Below are 17,581 nucleotides of genomic sequence, written 5' to 3' on the forward strand. Positions count from 1 at the left end.
ATGTGCTGTTGAGTTATCAGCACCTCCCACAGGCTGACTTCACTACCGTGTGGGCAGTGTGTCTGTGTTCCCAACTCTGATGCTCTGCACAGGAATGCAGTAACTCTCAGTCACATTCTCAGTGCTGTTGCAGCTGCTCTGTGTCCCATTCTAATGAAGCTGTGCCTACTGTTGAACAGGTTACAGATTGGTTGAGGTAACCTGAAGCCTCTATGCAGACATTTACAACCGGCACATGTAATATTTTCAAGGTTCCTCATTTTGTGTAAAAGTGAGGAATACTTCACATATAATATCAGAAAAGGTCTGAGCATAATTACTACAGAGCAGCTGACACACAGTAAGTTAGGACAACAGAATTTGGGACAAGACATACAATACCATTAATATCTCTAAACAGTCAAAGGGGACCACCACACATTTACCACCATACTCAGTCACCCCTTTGCCAAATGTGTGAAAACCACCTATAGAAACCACCTATAAATTTAGAAACTCTGTAGTTTACCAATAAACCTATTACTATATTTTCAATGTGATAAGAATCACAGTCTTTTTTATTCCTCTAATATCAATCTCAGAAGTTGCCATATTATTTTTTGGAAAATATGCTTACATGATTGCCTAGTAGAGAGTTATATCTGGTCTGCAACATTTCAAACTCTAGGTAGTATTTTTTAACATTAGAACCAACTGAAACAAAATTTCAGGTGGAAAGAAAAGTGTTAATTATAGATTACATTACCAATTTTCAGAGGGGAGTTTTTATTAGGAAGTATCATCAGTCTTTTTACATCTTCTTTTCACTAACAGAATGAGAAGATTGCCAGAAGAAGGGAAGAACTTCTAGCAGAGCAACAGAAAAAGAAGCAGGAGGTAAGAAAACCTAATAAGACAGTTTTTAAATAGAAGCATTTGCATTCATACCATAGAATTTTCTAGAGCTTTTAGTCACAGAGTTCAGGACAATGTAGAAAAGTAAAATTATGATAGACTGCCAGAAACTTCAGCTTTCAAAAATAATTTTATGTTATGTTTAAATTGCTTTAAAAACTATGGATTCATGAAGACTAAAGACTATTTTAAAAGAATTCTCCATATATGCTTCAATTCAGGAAAATACTTATGAATGTGTTTAAAGTATCTCATTTATAAGCATAAGAGTAGCACCACTAATTGAAATTAGGCATGTGCCTTTAAGTACACTATCAAATGTATGGTTAATCCAGAATAGGACTGTACTAGGATTTCTGCCCAAAGTCAATTACATAATATATTTATAAACGCATTAATGTACTGCTTGACTGCTCATGATATTCTGTCAGCTACACGTTCATCAAACATGCTTGTTTGTAACAAAGTCCTGTCAAACTACAATACCATGTATGAAAAAACACTCATCAAAACTGCAGTGTAGCTCTTCAGGTTTTTAAAGTACTCTTGGAACTGATATGATGCATCACTGTATGCACTATGCAATACTGCTGTATTTTCTTCTGAAATAAGATTCTAGAATTTACTAGATTTTTTGCATATGATAAAGGATGTCCCAAAATGAGGTTTAGTTGAATCAATGGCTTTTTTTAATTTAAAAAGGGACAAGAATACCATATGTTCCTTCAAAATATCTGTATCATAGACATGAAACAACAAAATATTTTCTCTTTATAGGCTTTAGCAGATAAGGATAATGACGAAGCTGCTGCAGAGGAGGAGGATGAAGATATTGAAGCTATACTTGCAGAAGAGTTTTTAGAAGAAGAAGAAGAGGAAGAACCAGAAGAAGAAGAAAATGAAGAAGAAGCTGTTGAGCGCATGCAAAATGAGATTTCAGAGAGGTTTGAATCAGAATTAGAAGGATTACAAAGTGTGCAGGTACTGATACCACTGCTTATTGTGTTAAAATATATGATCACATGAAGAAGAATTTCCATAATTATTTTTCACATTTAAAAATTATAGTGCCTAAATAACTGCTGCTGTACTCATTATCTAAGTATGTGAACAAGATGAAGACTGTACTGAGAAGGTATAAACTTTAAAGAGCATATAATTTATACTACTAATATAGTAGAGGGAAAAAAGAAAGGAAGCTTTTGGGTAGACCTATTCAGTCTTGGTGTCATTTCATTTTTGATAGGTCAGTTGACACAGGCAACCAACCTAAACAGTTATGAATGTATGAGCAGTATTTCAAAATAAGTTTTGAGGCAAAACTCTTATTAGACACCTCTATTTTTTAATGCAGATCCTAGTTGTTGGTGATGAAACCAAATGTAAAGAAAAAATCCAAATCTAATCTTGGTTAAGATACCAGGTGTTTGGCATCATTCCCACACCTAGTGACATAATTTTCTTGAAATCAGTGCAATTGCCTTTGGCAAGGTAACCTGATCTAACACCAGATATCTGCAACGCTAATGCCACATCTAAGGCAGTAGGTAGATCAGTAACATTTGTTTATTATCTACGAAGTACTTCACTTCAGGAAGAAGCTAATCACGATTTAAAGGAAGTTCTATCCACTGACCAGAAAGAAGGTTTTCAAAACTAGATAATACAATATTGTAGCAGTGTGACACCTAATATAGAAGTTTAAACTTCAGTGGGCAGGAAGACCAATTCCCACCAAACTTTGCTGATCTATGTTGACTGAGAACGTGCTTAGGAAATCCTTGATAGTTCACAGAAAATCTTGCCATCAGTCTTTATTAAAAATCTGATTGCATTTATGATTCTAATATTTCATTTTGTTTTCTTAACCAGGAAGAACTGGTTGAAAAGTTACAAATACCGCCAGTTGAGATCAATGGAGGACGGAAGCCTCGTGTTGTGTGCTACCAAATATACAAAAAGCTGAAACCCCTAGTGGAAAACCGCAGGAGCATTTTTGAGAAATGTTACCCAATAAGTTTGCCACTTGCACAGAAGATGCTAGTTTACTCATATAAATTACGAAGCTCTTTTGGTCAGTGGGATCCAGTCAAGGTAATGTTCTTAAATGGCTGAAGAATGTTTTCAAGAGTTGACACTCTTTAAAAATACATTTCACATTAACAAGATGTTATCAGACAGTAGCAACTAATACCAGAAATATTTAATGAAAATTACATTACTGAATCAAAATTACATGACTGAATATACAGAAAATACAGCAAGCCGTAATAATAAAAGGTGTTGGTCTTTTCAGTATTGCAGCTAATTTAAGGCTGAAAAGCATTTAGTAGAATTTGTTACACTGTCATTGGTGACATGATTAAAGGTGGCATTGAATCAGAAAGAAATGCCTAACTTAACAATACACAGGACAACACAGAAGGTCTTTAAACTTTACAATAGTAGTGAGAACAAATGGAAAGGATTTGGAATATGAATTTGTAAGAAGCCACACACACAACTGACCACCAAACCCAGTAGCGGCAAAAAATGTTTGATGTGCTTAATTCATTAGCAATAATTCTTTCTTGTCAAAATTTAAAATTTTTGAAGAGCAACAAATCTATTTCCATGCTATTTTACTAGAGATCTGGAAAATTGAGGTCAGAAAGTACTTATCACTATCCCCAAGGTAGGAAATGAAATGTTCTCAGGTAATTCTTTTGGTTTAATGGTAGAAATAAAAGCTGATTGGATTGTGAGTAAATAAAAATTTAAAAGGAAGATTAGTTGAAAAAAAGTCCAGTGAACAACATACAGAAAGCACAAAGCCCCTGAAGGAAACATACTTTGGCTTTCATTTTACTATGCCAATTAATGAAACCATTTTATTCCCTTTTGTATAGTGTCATGTTGAGTTTTCACCTGTTCCAGATCACATTTGTCTCTCTTTAACCTTAGGATCAGAATCTTCATTCTTTTTCATGGCTGCATCTAATAATCTAGGTACACACTAATAGAAGTAGATATGTCTACATTTACATCATTTCCCACTACTGAACCACAGTTTATGTGTTTAATTGTAATTAATCTCTACACCCTACTCCTTGCACTTTGTTCTGTCAGGTTTCACCAGATTTTTGTATTCCATTTCTCCACTTCATTCCTTTGTTCTATACAGTGTTTTTTACCAACCAAAAAGTACAATTCAGTTAGAAGAAAGAGGTCATAGGACGTTATTGGGTAAAATAAGAGTGGTGTGCTGACAGTGAAATTGTACAAGCTGATAAAAATGAAAAGGAAATAGGATCACTTTGAGGGCATTTTAGGATAATAATAGAAATTTTAAAATTTATTACAGACTGGAAGTTTTGGAGTAGAAAGGCAGATTGAGTATGTTCCAGTTACTTTGAGATTAAATTTGGGGGGGAGGGGAAGTAGTTATGCAACTGATTAGATAAGCAGAGAATAAATATTATGAGCTGAGTGAGGGATGGAAGCAGATATGCAGTAGAACAGACTCATGAAATCCCATAAATTGAGAGCAAGCACCCTGAAATGACTTCATCCAGGAATAGGAGCCTAAGGGTATGAGAAGAGTCTGGCAGGACAATGCTACACAGTAGAACAGCCCCAGCTCTAGCAGTAATAACCAGACCAACCTTACTGACTCCTTCAAAGAATAGTAATAGATTTGTGATGTATGATTTTCCTTGACAAGAAGCTGAGTTGGCTCTTCTCCATTATTTGATATGTATGCATGTAACTTGTGTGGTTTTTTCCTTAGTGTATTTCAGTTTGCTCAGTACAGAGTCAGATTTACTGGACTATTTTTGTCAGGTTGTATGCTGGAGGAAAACTTTTTTTAAAATGCTATTTTTTCCCATCTTCCTTCCTTTGTTGAAGAAAGGTCAATGTTACACATTATTCAGAATTACATTCCTGAGTCCCCTTAGAATAGTAAGGTGAATGCCGTCTGGGCAATTTTTCTACATACTGCTTTTCTCTATTTTGTTTTAAAGCATCTTTTATTGACACTTTAAGACAGTTCTTCTAAGAAGGGCTGCAACAGGGATGAAAGTTTTTCCATAGAGAAGAGTAGTGCAAGGAATTAATCTGGTATTACTTCAATGACTATTTCTGCCAGTTGCATCTCTTACATGTCAATGATCCATCAACACTGCAGACTTTTTAGTGGACTGTCTGATGTGTTTGAAAAGATTTCATCAGAAGTGCATGTATTTTTCCAATTACTTTTTCAACTTATCTTGTGGTTTTTCACTTGACCATAATGTAACTATTGATATCTTTTTACATTTTCTTTATTTGTATATGACTTCTGGTGAATACAATATTCTCAGTGTATTTTCTATTGGCAGGCAGGTGAGTTTAATTCACTGAGGAATAAAATTATTCTCTTTGTTCTTTGAAAATTAAAAAAAACTATTATGTTAATCTTTGACTACACTATCTTGACAGACATAAAGTGTTATGGTACCACCTACTGGAAATAGCAAGTATACTTTTCTGTCTTCAATGTTTCTTTCATCTTTTTGAACAAGAAGTGTAGGTACAGAAGTTTCTCAGATTTGAGCAAAATATTATGTCCATATATGTGAATTTTAGAATGCTTTGATGGTTTGTGTCATATGGTTGGTACTCCTCTATCTGCCTATAAAGCCACTTCTCTGGGATGAAGGAAGAAAAGGTTTTGTCAAACCTAATTAACTGATTCTCATTTTATATATTACACAGTTAAGCCAAGGAGATGTGATCAAGCCACAGCAAAGGGATGAAAGCACAGTCTTTCCAGTAATCCATCGACAATATATTTATTTCTTTTCAAGTAAAGAAAATAAAGAAACATTTATGACAAATCCCATCAAATATATTTGTCAGCCAAAACCTAAGCAATCTGTGCCAGTAAAGATTGCAATTGTGGGACTTCCAAAGTCTGGAAAGACTACAGGTATGAGCAGTTATCTATTTAAAACACTCATTTTTTAATGACTGAAGCTGTATCTGTCCTTACTGCTATTAAAAAAGCATAAATCATTAATATTGTTGGTCTTCCTGCTTTTCTTGCTGGGCACAGATTCTTTTAGTAACATTCTGTGGTGTCTCATTTGACAGTCTGATAGTTATGCATTGTTCATCTGAATTTTATCCCAGATCCTTAAGATGTTAGCGACCTGGATTTGTATTTAGAAAAACTGGACTTATGCTATTTATACCCTTTGTATTGTTTATTATTATTTTATAATTGTTTCTTACTTTTTTGAGTCAATATAAGCTAATGTAAAATGGAGAAATAGTCCTAGGATCAAGGATGAAGACCCCAAACTCCCCACTCCTCAGTCTGTTTTGAAATTTCTAGATTAAAAATTGCCCAATATTTCCATCCTTTTCCTCCTCCGTGACTCTGTCAATCCACACATTTATGCTTTTTACTGGAGGAGGGAGGAGGACATTAATTTTAAACTATAGTTATTGATTAGAATAGGATGTTAGGAAGAAAAAAGGTTCAAATGATCTCATATTTAGGATGAAATTTTAGCATATTTCCCATTTCCTGGATAAATGAGGTAGCTGATGGGCTGTTTTGTAAGAGGAACAGCAATGGAGGCGTATTTTCTAACACACTCTAATAATATTGACTATATCTGCTGAGATTTGTTCTAAATTGAATAGTGTTAGCATGCCCTGTGCATATGCCAGATTGTGGTGTTACTTACCTTCGAAGTTGTGACTTGAAATGGAAATATTTTGCAGTTGCCCAGAGACTTGCAAGTGCTTATGGGTTCCTGCGCCTGTCCCTAGGAGATGCCATTCGCTTTGTGCTAAACAGCCAGCCAGAGAGCGAGCTGGCACTTAAGGTACAGTCCCACCTTCTCCAAGGACTCACCGTGCCTGATGAATTGGCCATCCAGGCTCTAAATGTGGCTCTGCTAAATCACATGGATAATCCCACTGGGTAAGAGTTTTCTTGGGGTTTTGGGGGTTTCTCCAAGACATGTCAGTCTCCTCATAGGCATGGATTTCCATGTTACTGCTGCAGAACAATTTCACTAAAACACATCAGTGGTTTCTGCACTAAAAAAAAATCTGTACAAAAGGAGATTTTTTTTTTTTACAATTGCTCTGGGAAATGAGACTGAAGCAGAATTTCCTGCAATTTCCAAGTAACTATATTCCAGTACATCAAAGTAATATGCTTTATGACAGTTACTTTTTTTTTCAGTCAATAAGCCAGTATCTTCTACTATCCTTTGAGAACTACCATTTGGTCTCTTACACCATCCCCAGAACCAACTTGGACACACCTGATTCTCTTTGATCGTGCAGGCTGTTTCAGTACTCAGGGTTTTTTTTTGTTTGTTTTCTTAACAACTGAAGTTATTAAGGAGGAACTGAAACCAGCGAGTCTTTTCACCTCATTCATATGTAATCCTAGGCTCTTTCTCCCCCACTGCAACACCTTTGAAACTGGGCAGACTTAAAAAGCTTTATCATCAGTATTTCATAAAATTCAACTTCTCTCCTCAAAAAGGAGAACTTGCAGAGGAAGATAATTCTGCAATAATCTCTGAAAATTATTTGTGCTTGAGATCAGAATTCTTTCAGCTTCTCTTTGACATTAAATCCTGGAATATTGTTTCAGTATATTTTGTTCCAGTGTTTTCTAATATGTGAAAAGCATTTCTTCTTCAATATGTTTATAAAAACTCTTCAAACACTGTAGTAAATAATTTTACTTACCACTTAAAAAAATGGCTACTCCCAATCCACATGGAGACTTCTCATAGTTAAAATGATGTTTCTGAATGATTGATGTGTCAGAATATTAAAGTACACCATTTTTATAAGTCCCAGCCATCCACTTACCTTTTGCCCTTTGTACATTTCCTTTTCTCATTACTATTTCTTCTTCTGCCTACTTGATTTTTTAAAATTTGGTTGTAAATTCTTAGGAGTGAGGAATGTGCCTGTCAAGTGAGAGCAGTGATAACTTCGTGGCATGGGTGTAGACTTTTGTCTCCATGGGAAATGTACTAGAAATATACATAGACTTACTGGTTGATTGGAAACTCACTTCTAAGTGAGTTTCTTCAAAACTATTTTTCTGTTTCTGTTTGTGTGCAGAGTTGTAATGGATGGATATCCTCTAACAAGAGCACACGTAAATCTCTTGGAATCAACTAGGATAATTCCAGTGAAAATCTTTGAACTAGATATGGATACAAAGGAAGTGTTCAGAAGAGCACTGCTGGATAAGGAAAGATCAAACCGGTAGTGATACTCCCTGATAGATTTTTTTTATTTTCTACACAATATTGTAATATCTCTATTTATGTTCCTCAGTGCTATACTCAGAGGTTGTGTCTAACCTGGAGCATAACTCAGCTGTCTCTGAACTCCATATATGAAAAACATGGGAACCAGTTCCTCTCCTTTCTAATGCTTTGATTTCCATAGAGCAGAAATAGTAAGGATGTAAGGTGTTTGAAGGCTCTGGCCGGATCCTTCAATTGCGTGACTGAGATTACAAATGTGCAATGCTGTGCACCCACTGCTTAGTTTAAGTGGTTTAATGCAACTGTACATGAGAAATGTTACCACTTGTCTCTGCTGCTGAAATTTATTTTTCATAAATTATTATTATAAAATATATTGATACTTCATCTAATAATCTCACTTTTAAAAACTTCATCAGAGTTCTTTTAAAAATATGAAACTAATGCATATTTAGTAGAGTATAGAATTCAGGACTTCTAAGCCTTTCAATTCAGTTCATTCCCTTCTTTGTTCTTCTGAGAAGATAAATATTCTGTTTAAAGAGCCATTGGTTGTTTTTGAGGAAGAACAGTAAGTAGTTTATAAGCAGACAGAGAATGAAAAAGAACAGAACATTCACCTTAAAATTAAATTGTGTGAGAACCTGTTTCTCATTAGAGGAAGTGTTTCTAAGAAGTTCCAGATAGCTTGGAGCATTACTGCATGACTCTTTCATTTTGTCCTTTTCTTTTTGTCTCTTTCTTTTTATCAAGTAATCAGCACAATGTTAAATTGTTTACTAAAAGACTGAAGACAATTTTCATTGCAAAAAAATTTAATCAAAGATGTGTTTTTGAAAGTATTTACTTTAAACTTAATTTTAAATACCAAACTAATTATATTTCATAGGCTTAAGTACAAATCTAGTGTGCAATATCAGGGTACCATTTAATGGTGTATTTGTAGTGTATGTCAGGTAATATGTGTTGATACCTTCCAAATCCTTTGCAAAATAATTGAGTTGTATTCAGGACATAAATAGAAAAAGTTTTGTTCTTCATTTTTTGAACAGTACTGTCTGATCATAAGCACACTGCTTTTCAATGTAGCTGGTGGTAATCTTAAAAAGAAATTTGTATTTCTCAAATATGTTCTACAATGTCAAGCAAAATTTTGTAAAAAGAACTTACAGTGAATTCTAGAATTTACACCTGAAATTCAATGAAATTATTTAATCCTCAGATTTAAATCACTGTTATTTTTCATTGTCTTTAGACCTCCTTATCCTGAACATGACAGCCCACAGATTCTAGCTATTAAAAATTCCTGCTATAAACAGCACATTGATGATATTAGAACTTATTATATGAAGGAACATCAGAACTGGTGTGTGATTGATGCCAATCATAGCAAATGGAGAGTCTGGAAGACCGTTCTGCAGAAAGTTCAGTTGGTTGTTAAACAAATCCAGATATACCTGGAAAGAAGAAAAGAAGGTAAAAGAAAAACAGTTTCCCAGAATATTTGTTTCTTTAAAAAGGTGCAATGTACTATGTACATGACAACTTCACCTTTCTGTGGATGAGGCTAATTCTTGGCCACATACCCTCAAATTCTTCAATCTCATCTGCAGAGATCTTGAAGAGATCTCTTGAAAAGAGTGAAGGCAAAGCCAACTACAGGGCAGTCTGAGGCCATCCTTCCAAGAACAGGGTAACAGAAGTCTGCTAAAGGAAGTCAGAACCCTTGGTCTGTAGTAGATCTGGCATCACTGGGTGGTAAATCACAAAGAATACCCCCAAAGTTACAAGGGGAACTCTAACTTGCACCTTCACTTTAGTGTTAGTGAAGGAAGAGGAAGGGATAGAGAAGATGTTAATTTAAAATCTAGAAATAAGCTTAAGTATGCCATCTGAGTTAATTTCTGTGCTTTAGGAAGAAGACCACTTTATTCTAAAATGACAGAGTTCCCATTTGACTTTTTGTTTGTCAGCACTGGTCAGGATTAAATATGCCTTTTAAACATGTCTGTACTATTTAACTAGAATTCCTCTGAAGGGCAAATATACTTCCTTATCTTTATCCACCTTTTGGGTTTAATTTTTACAGCTCTGTGGCTGCACCCATCTTAAAGATTGGAGTCATAATCAAAAATATTAAGACACACTTAACTTTTACACATCAAGCTTGAAAAAGCATGATTTTTAAGTAATTTGGTTTCAAGATGACATTTTATTAACTATTTTGAATGTATTTCCTCCAGATAGACTGTAGCATTTGCAAGATATGGATGAATAAAGGGGGAGCTTTCATCACACCTTGTACTCATTTTCACCAATGTAAAGACATAAGATAATAGCTGAAATGTCCCTTAGTGACACAAAGGAGTGAAACAAATCATAAAAAAGAAGAACAGACTAATAAGCTGAGCATGCAGAGTATCCCACACCATTAATAATTATTGTATTTCTTACATGCTAAAAAATGTTATTAAAATTAATTGGTAAAACGAGTTACAACTTCATTTTATTATCAAATTGCTGTTTTAGTTCTCATTATCTCACATAAATTTCAAATTATTACTTTCTAGACTGTAGCCTTCCTGAGTAGAATTGTTTGATGTTTCTATGTCTCTCATAAATTAAACATTTTCATTAATTGCTTTCATTAACAGGAAAAGCAGCCAGCATTGCTGGTTTATGTATCACTCCCCAGGAACTTCAGGGGCAGCTGGGGGAGTGTGGACAGTACTGTCCTGTCAGCCTTGCAGAGAAAGGTGAACTGGTTGACTGCTCTGTAAGCCCCTCACTGGAGTTTGCTGCAGAATTTCAGGGGCGCTATTACAGAATGGCTTCACAGGAAGAACTGGAAGTGCGTATCAGAAAAGCAGGTCAAAAGGAGGGGATTATGGGAAGAGAGAACAGTGTTGCTTAGATTCTTTGATTCCATACAGAAATAGGTAATACGCAACTTTAATTAGACTACTGTTGTTAGCATTCAAGCTTTTGTTCTGCTTACTTCTGCTATCAAATGTCTAGGCAGACAAAATACAGCACAGACACTATTAAACTAAAGCTCGTCTTACAAATTGCCACAGATCAAACATTCATTTGAAAACAGTAACTTCCTCCTTTCCTTATCTGTTGTGGAGAGACTGGGTTAGAAAGTGGCTTATGACAGCAGTAGAGATGGATGGTGGGTGAATAGTGACTACAGCTGAGAGTAGGTTGGAAAATAAATTACCCAAGAGCAACAGCAATGCCAACACACTGTTGCATTGTAGAAGAAATAGGTATCTAAACTGTGTGAGCCACTCCTCTGGAGTTTGAGTAGCAGTCCTACAGTGCTTCTTTCATTATAAAAACTTTTTTCCCTACAGAAATTCTTGTGCAAACCTGAGGTTTATGTATCATCACTGGCATCTCACCCTCTGCCACCCCCACATATGCTACCAAAGAAATTGACTGCAGCAGAAGTGAAGGCCTTATTCCCTGTAAAGCCTGAAATGCAGGGATACTGCCCAGTCACTTACCTAGATGGAAAACAGAGGTATGTCACTAGAGTTTTCATAATCTGAATTACAGAATGTGTGTCCTATATTAATGCATTAATGAGGAAATAGTTTCAAAGTGCTTTTTAATGTTGTTCAGGGTTTGGACAGGAAAAGCAATTACAATTCTCTACATTACACCTGTGGCTTTGGAAATCAAGATAAAAATCATCTTTTAAAACTTACACAGCTACAGATTCTACAAGAATCTGTGTCGTCTTGGTGTCTTTCATGATGAAGATAGACAGATATAGTTTGAATTCTCTCTATCATAACCCTTCAAAGGTTAAAAAAAATCTCATAAATCCCTAGTAGATGCAAAACTACCTATTATAATTTTTGTAGAGATCCATAAAGCTCTACCATAAAGCGATACAGATTTCCTCAGTATGCAAGAATTTATGATCAGAGGAAAACCATAATAGCCAATTCTGTGTTATCCCTTTTTAATCTCCTGAACAAATATGATTGGCGTTTTAAATAGAGGAGCTCTAAAGAAGCAGTATAAAAAGTTCCTTAATAAGCAGATTTTGAGGCAGAGACTTGTCATCTTATTGCAAAGGTTCCATACATTCTTGGTGATTTCTTATGAGCAGCTCCTCACAGCACTGACTCCTTCTTCACAAACTCTAACAACCTCCAAGCCAACAAATGCTAACTCACTTCTCAACCTGCTAACCCACTCTTTCATAGCACTCATTCTCATTGGACACAGCTGTGGCCTGTTAAGGGCAGGCCTGTTCCTAATCTCTGGTAATTAGTACAGCTGCAACTCCTCAGGGGTGAGATTACCTTCTGCATTATCTTTATTTTCTTATTCTATTCCCCCACAGAGACTCTATGAGATTTTTAACCTTGTAACTGTCCATCACATAGTGGAAACTTGGATTATCCAGTTGCTATTTTTTTTGTAGTTGCTACACTTGCTAAATTACCAGAAGGCTAGCGGTAGCTCATGAATTTACTCCACACAAATTATGTTTTATGTTTTCTATGAATGAATTATTCTTGCTCCATCTCTTCAGATATGAAGCTTTGGTGCCTGGCAACATCGAGTATGCAGCAAAATACCAAGACAAGGTATATATTTTTGAAAGTGAAGAAAAGCTTCAGAAATTTATGAGGTAAATACACTAACTGCATTTTAACCTTCAATCACGTCACTGTTCATACATCTTAAAAGTGCTTACTTTATATCTGGTTAGGTTACCAGAGAAGTATGGGAATCTGAAGCTTCCCCATAAACTCCCTCCAAAAAAAGATCCAATGCTACTAACTACACTTCCTTTGCCTGGATACCTTGAACAGGCCAGTTTTTGTTTTTCTATTTTAAGACATGATTTTGTGATATATAGCATATCCCACTCAGTTGGTTTTGTTTTTGTTTTGTTTTTTTAATGCATTTGAGTCTTATATTTATTGAAAATGTTTTAATTACAATTGAGAATCTTTTTTTTCAAGCTTTAAAATAACAGATGTTTGGAGTTTTAATGGAAAAAATACAAGACCGTCAGAGAGGGATAATAAGCTGCAGTATTATATGATGATAGATTTTCTGACTTAGTTGTTTATCATATCTTGTAAGAGCACATTTTGGTTTGACTTTTAACACCAGCATAGACACAAACTTACTTGGAAAAATTTAAGAGTAGTTTGATACACTTGGACACATGAATAAATAAAAAAATGATTCATGGTCACAGCCCTCCCTATTTTATGCTGATTTGTTGTCTTCTACTATTCACCAACTTAGGATATCATCCTGTATTGTTAGATCTGCGTTACAACAGGATAAGGCATTGCTCGAGATTTCTGTAATGGTCTTTTAAACCTATTTTCTTTCTTTAGGGAGTTGCAACTTCTCTAATAAAAGCTCTGCATGAAGTTGGCAGCCTTAAGCCAAAGTTTCCATTCCTAAGTGTGAAAGAAACTGCTCTGCTTTTTGTCTCCTTCCATCTGAAAGGTAGTGTATAAAATAGCATGCTATAAAAATAACTAATTGTATAAATGACATAAGTCCTCTGATACAATATAGATAGACAATTTGTGTTCATATTTGCTTTTTTTTTAGAATTTCTGTTTGGTTTTTTTTCAGCCAGAGATATCAGTTGCACGTAATAATCTTTAATAGTTTGCAGTCAGCTTAACTACTGCCAACTTTCTCAATTTCAATGTCCTTGTTTGCAGCTCTGCTATAGCTTTGGACTGGTTTCTACTACTGCTGGAGATTTCTGGAGCAAGAATGACATTTCTTTCAACCCTCCACTTTTGTAATTTATAAGCTAACCTGTTCACTGGGTGAACTTCACCTGGCCTTTTGTATTTTACATTTTTACTTATTCTTTTAGATAATACCAATCTTAATTATTTTTTCAAAGCTCAATTATTTTTTCAGAGCTTAATTATTTTTTCACATCATGTGTTTCCTCATGTAGTTTCCAGAGCCCTCCAGAATTTTCTTGAACTGTCACAGATTTTTGTTTTTGCTAGCACAGCTTTTTGAAGGAAGACCATTGAACAGGGCCAGCACATGGTTAAGCCCCTGCATAAATGTACAATTCCTAAGCCACCAAACTGCTTTTATACTGTAGTTTGCTTCATTCACAAAGGCTGTTTTCATTCTATTGTTAGCATGGCTTTGCTAACATAAGGATGCCCATGCTAGGAATGTTTTGCTCATATATTGCAACATTAAATCATTATTAGGAGTGGATGATGAACCAGAAGGGTTATGCAAGTGCAGAAATATCTTCTTCTCATGCAGTGCCAAACAGTTTGACCATAGGAATCCAGGAAAACAAGTTATCTTCTTCTAGCACTGGGTAGGACTGCTTCCAGCTTTAAGATATAGCATTCCTGTACACTGACAAATCACTTGAATGTGAGGAAGAACTTCCTTCATGTGCTAGTGACCAAACACTGGAACAGATTTCCCAGAGAAGTTGTGCAGTCTTCATCAGGGGAAATATTCAAGAGCCATCTGAACACAATCCTGTGCCGTGTGCTCTGGGATGACCCTGCCTGAGCAGGGAGGTTGTCCCAGATGACCCAATGTGGTCCCTTCCAGCCTGACCCATCCTTTGATTTTGTGATTAGTTGCAAATACAGAATTACTTATTATTGTGCATCCCTTCAGAGTAGTTATGCCATTCTTGATAAAAAAAAATGATCAAAGCACCTTAAGTTGTGGCCCCCTGAAAATTTAGTTCATCCTATTTCTATGTGAAGTTAGACCTTCTCATCTTCAATTAACATAATTCTCTAATCTCACATTTAAATAGGAGACAAGAAGCAGGAGTTTAGTTCCTGCTGAGGAACTAAAGCTCCTTCAGCTTTTTATCACAACACTGGATTGCTGTCAGTATCTGAGAAGGTACAGGTGATCAACCAAAAATGCAGAGAGATTTATTTACTCCTGGAAAGAGAGTAGTAAACTCTATATCACTAGAGAGATTGAGTAGACTAGACTCAATGTAAGGGCTGTATTCAGAGCTATGCTTGAAAAATCTCTCAGAAACTGTTAAATGTAGCTGTCTACAGTTTAAAGCTAGTGGGCTGAGTTGTCTTATAGCATATTTCTTCATGCTGTCCAGTTTTTGTAAGGAGATATAAAATACTGTCCATAAGAAAAAAAAAAGGTTGTGATTTGGCTCATTCCTTCCCCTTTGCATTGGGGTAATAATTAAAATAATAAACTGTTCTCTGAGGACTGGCACTCAGTACTAGTGGATGCCAAAATACGGCTGAGGGCAGAGAGAAACCTTCCTTCCTCCTCTAAACTACTGGTCAGCTCTTCACAGACTCACAGAATCACAGAATATGCTGAGTTGGAAGAGACCACAGCGATCATTGAATCCAACTCCTGGCACTGTACCATCCCCAAGACCATCCCCAAGATCCAATGTTCTGAAGAGCATTATCCAAATGCTTCTTGAATGCTGTAAGGCTTGGTACTGTCACCATTTCCCTGAGGAGTCCATGCCAGTACCAAACCACTTAACCCAGTGAAGAACCCTTTCCTGATATCCAACCTAAACCTCTCCTGGCACAACTTCAGGCCATTCCCTCAGGCCCTGTCGCTGGGCACCACAGAGAAGGGATCAGTGCCTGCTGCTCCTCTTCCCCTCAGGAGGATGTTGAAGACTGCAATGAGGTTTCCCCTCAGTCTCCTCCAGGCTGAACAGACCAAGTGACTTCAGCCACTCCTCATATGCTTCACCTCAAGGCCCTTCATTGTCTCTGTTGTGTCCTTTGGACACTCTGATAGTTTAATGCCTTTCTTATATTGTGGTGCCCAAAACTGCCCCAGCACAGGAGGTGAGGCTGCCCCAGTGCAGAGCAGAGTGGGACAATCCCCTCCCTTGCCCAGCTGGCCATGCTGAGCCTGATGCCCCCAGGACACCACTGGCCCTCCTGGCTGCCAGGGCACCGCTGACTCATGTTCCACTTGCCATCGACCAGGACCCCCAGGTCCCTTTCCACAGCACTGCTTTCCAGCCTCTCATTGCCCAGTCTGTCCATGTATCCATCCCAGGTGCAGAATCCAGCACTTTCCCTCATTGAAATTCATATGGGTGGTGATTGCCCAATCCTCTGATTTGTTGAGGTCTCTCTGCTGGGCCTCCCTACTCTGGAAGGAGTCAACAGCTCCTACCAGTTTTTTATCATCTGTGACCTTGCTTAATATCCTTTCCAGTCCTGCATCCAAGTCATTTATGAAGATGTTGAAGAGCACAGGGCTGAGGGTAGAGGCCTGTGGGAAACCCATCAGTGACAGGTCACCAGTCTGATGTCACCCCATTCCCTATAATCCTTCATCTGGTGAGCCAGTTGCTCACCCATGGCACGATGTGTTTATCCAGCTGTGTGCCTGACATTTTGTCCGGAAGGATAAAAGAAAGTATTGAAAGCTTTACTGAAATTAAAAAAGATTACATCAACTGGTGTTCCTTGGTCAACTAGGTGGATTATTACCTTGTCATACAAGGAAATCAGGTTTGATAAGCAGGACTTTTCTCTCATGAAGCCATGTTGGTCACAGTCCTGCTTATCAAACCTGACTTCCTTGTATGTATAAGGTAGCCCACCTTATAGGCAAAGCATTTAGGTCATAGAACACCTGTGCCAAGGACACAGTGGCCCAGCGTGAGCCATTCCTCACCTGGGCTATCCTCAGGATGTGCCACTTTGGATTGTGTGCCACACTACCCAAATTTGTCACTGCCTGGAGTTTCACCACTATCTCACAGTCTGAGAAATGAGAAGTTGACAGCAGCTAGGCATGTTTGTTGTGTCTTCTTTTAGAAAAGCCTGATCCTTTTGATTGTCATGGCTGTTTGGAATCAGGAACTTTCTGAAATACCAGACTTGATCTTTTTGGCTTGGCACCAACAGTCAAGACGTTTATCTGTACATGGGTGATGCTAACAGAGGTAGACTTGGTCCCTTTGAAAATTTCTGTAATATAATTCCACAAAGTTTATAGGAGACACTAACATGCTGCTTAAATTCTTGCAGCACACAACCCCCGGAGCTCAGAGCCGGTGCGGCAGATGTACAGGAAGAAGCTGCTGCAGTTCGTGGAGCACTGCCAACTCATCCCCTACCTGGGGACTGCCATGAGGGGGCCCTATAAGGAGCCAAGAGATCGACCCCGTGGCTTTGATGACAGACTGCAGACTTTTTTTTCTCTGAAAGGCACCCACCCCACTTTTGTGTGAACCCTGTATTTCCACTGATTAACACATGGAATGTTGCCATCAGGCACCAGCATGGCTGCCACATGGTATGCGAACGTCACACGTTCTCAGGCCAGTTTTTATAACCATGAAATCTTAGAAATAAAATCTTTTGTCTGAAGTTGAGAGATATCAACCTACT

General features: G+C 37.0%; 1 protein-coding gene across 1 annotated transcript in view; it reads left to right on the forward strand.

Annotated features, from left to right (window-relative positions):
- Nucleotides 1-17,486, forward strand: part of AK9 (adenylate kinase 9) — a 62,306-nt gene extending 44,820 nt beyond the window's left edge. The window contains exons 24-36 of the mRNA XM_030945346.1: nt 823-876; nt 1,672-1,875; nt 2,767-2,988; nt 5,632-5,845; nt 6,649-6,850; nt 8,020-8,166; nt 9,427-9,647; nt 10,826-11,022; nt 11,531-11,700; nt 12,727-12,825; nt 12,907-13,009; nt 13,550-13,664; nt 17,219-17,486. Coding sequence (XP_030801206.1) covers nt 823-876; nt 1,672-1,875; nt 2,767-2,988; nt 5,632-5,845; nt 6,649-6,850; nt 8,020-8,166; nt 9,427-9,647; nt 10,826-11,022; nt 11,531-11,700; nt 12,727-12,825; nt 12,907-13,009; nt 13,550-13,664; nt 17,219-17,421 — 2,151 coding nt within the window. The 3' untranslated portion in view covers nt 17,422-17,486. The remainder of the gene's footprint in view (nt 1-822; nt 877-1,671; nt 1,876-2,766; nt 2,989-5,631; nt 5,846-6,648; nt 6,851-8,019; nt 8,167-9,426; nt 9,648-10,825; nt 11,023-11,530; nt 11,701-12,726; nt 12,826-12,906; nt 13,010-13,549; nt 13,665-17,218) is intronic.
- Nucleotides 17,487-17,581: the final 95 nt, after the last annotated feature.

Source organism: Camarhynchus parvulus, chromosome 3 (genome assembly GCF_901933205.1).
Source record: "Camarhynchus parvulus chromosome 3, STF_HiC, whole genome shotgun sequence".
NCBI classification, from domain to species: domain Eukaryota; kingdom Metazoa; phylum Chordata; class Aves; order Passeriformes; family Thraupidae; genus Camarhynchus; species Camarhynchus parvulus.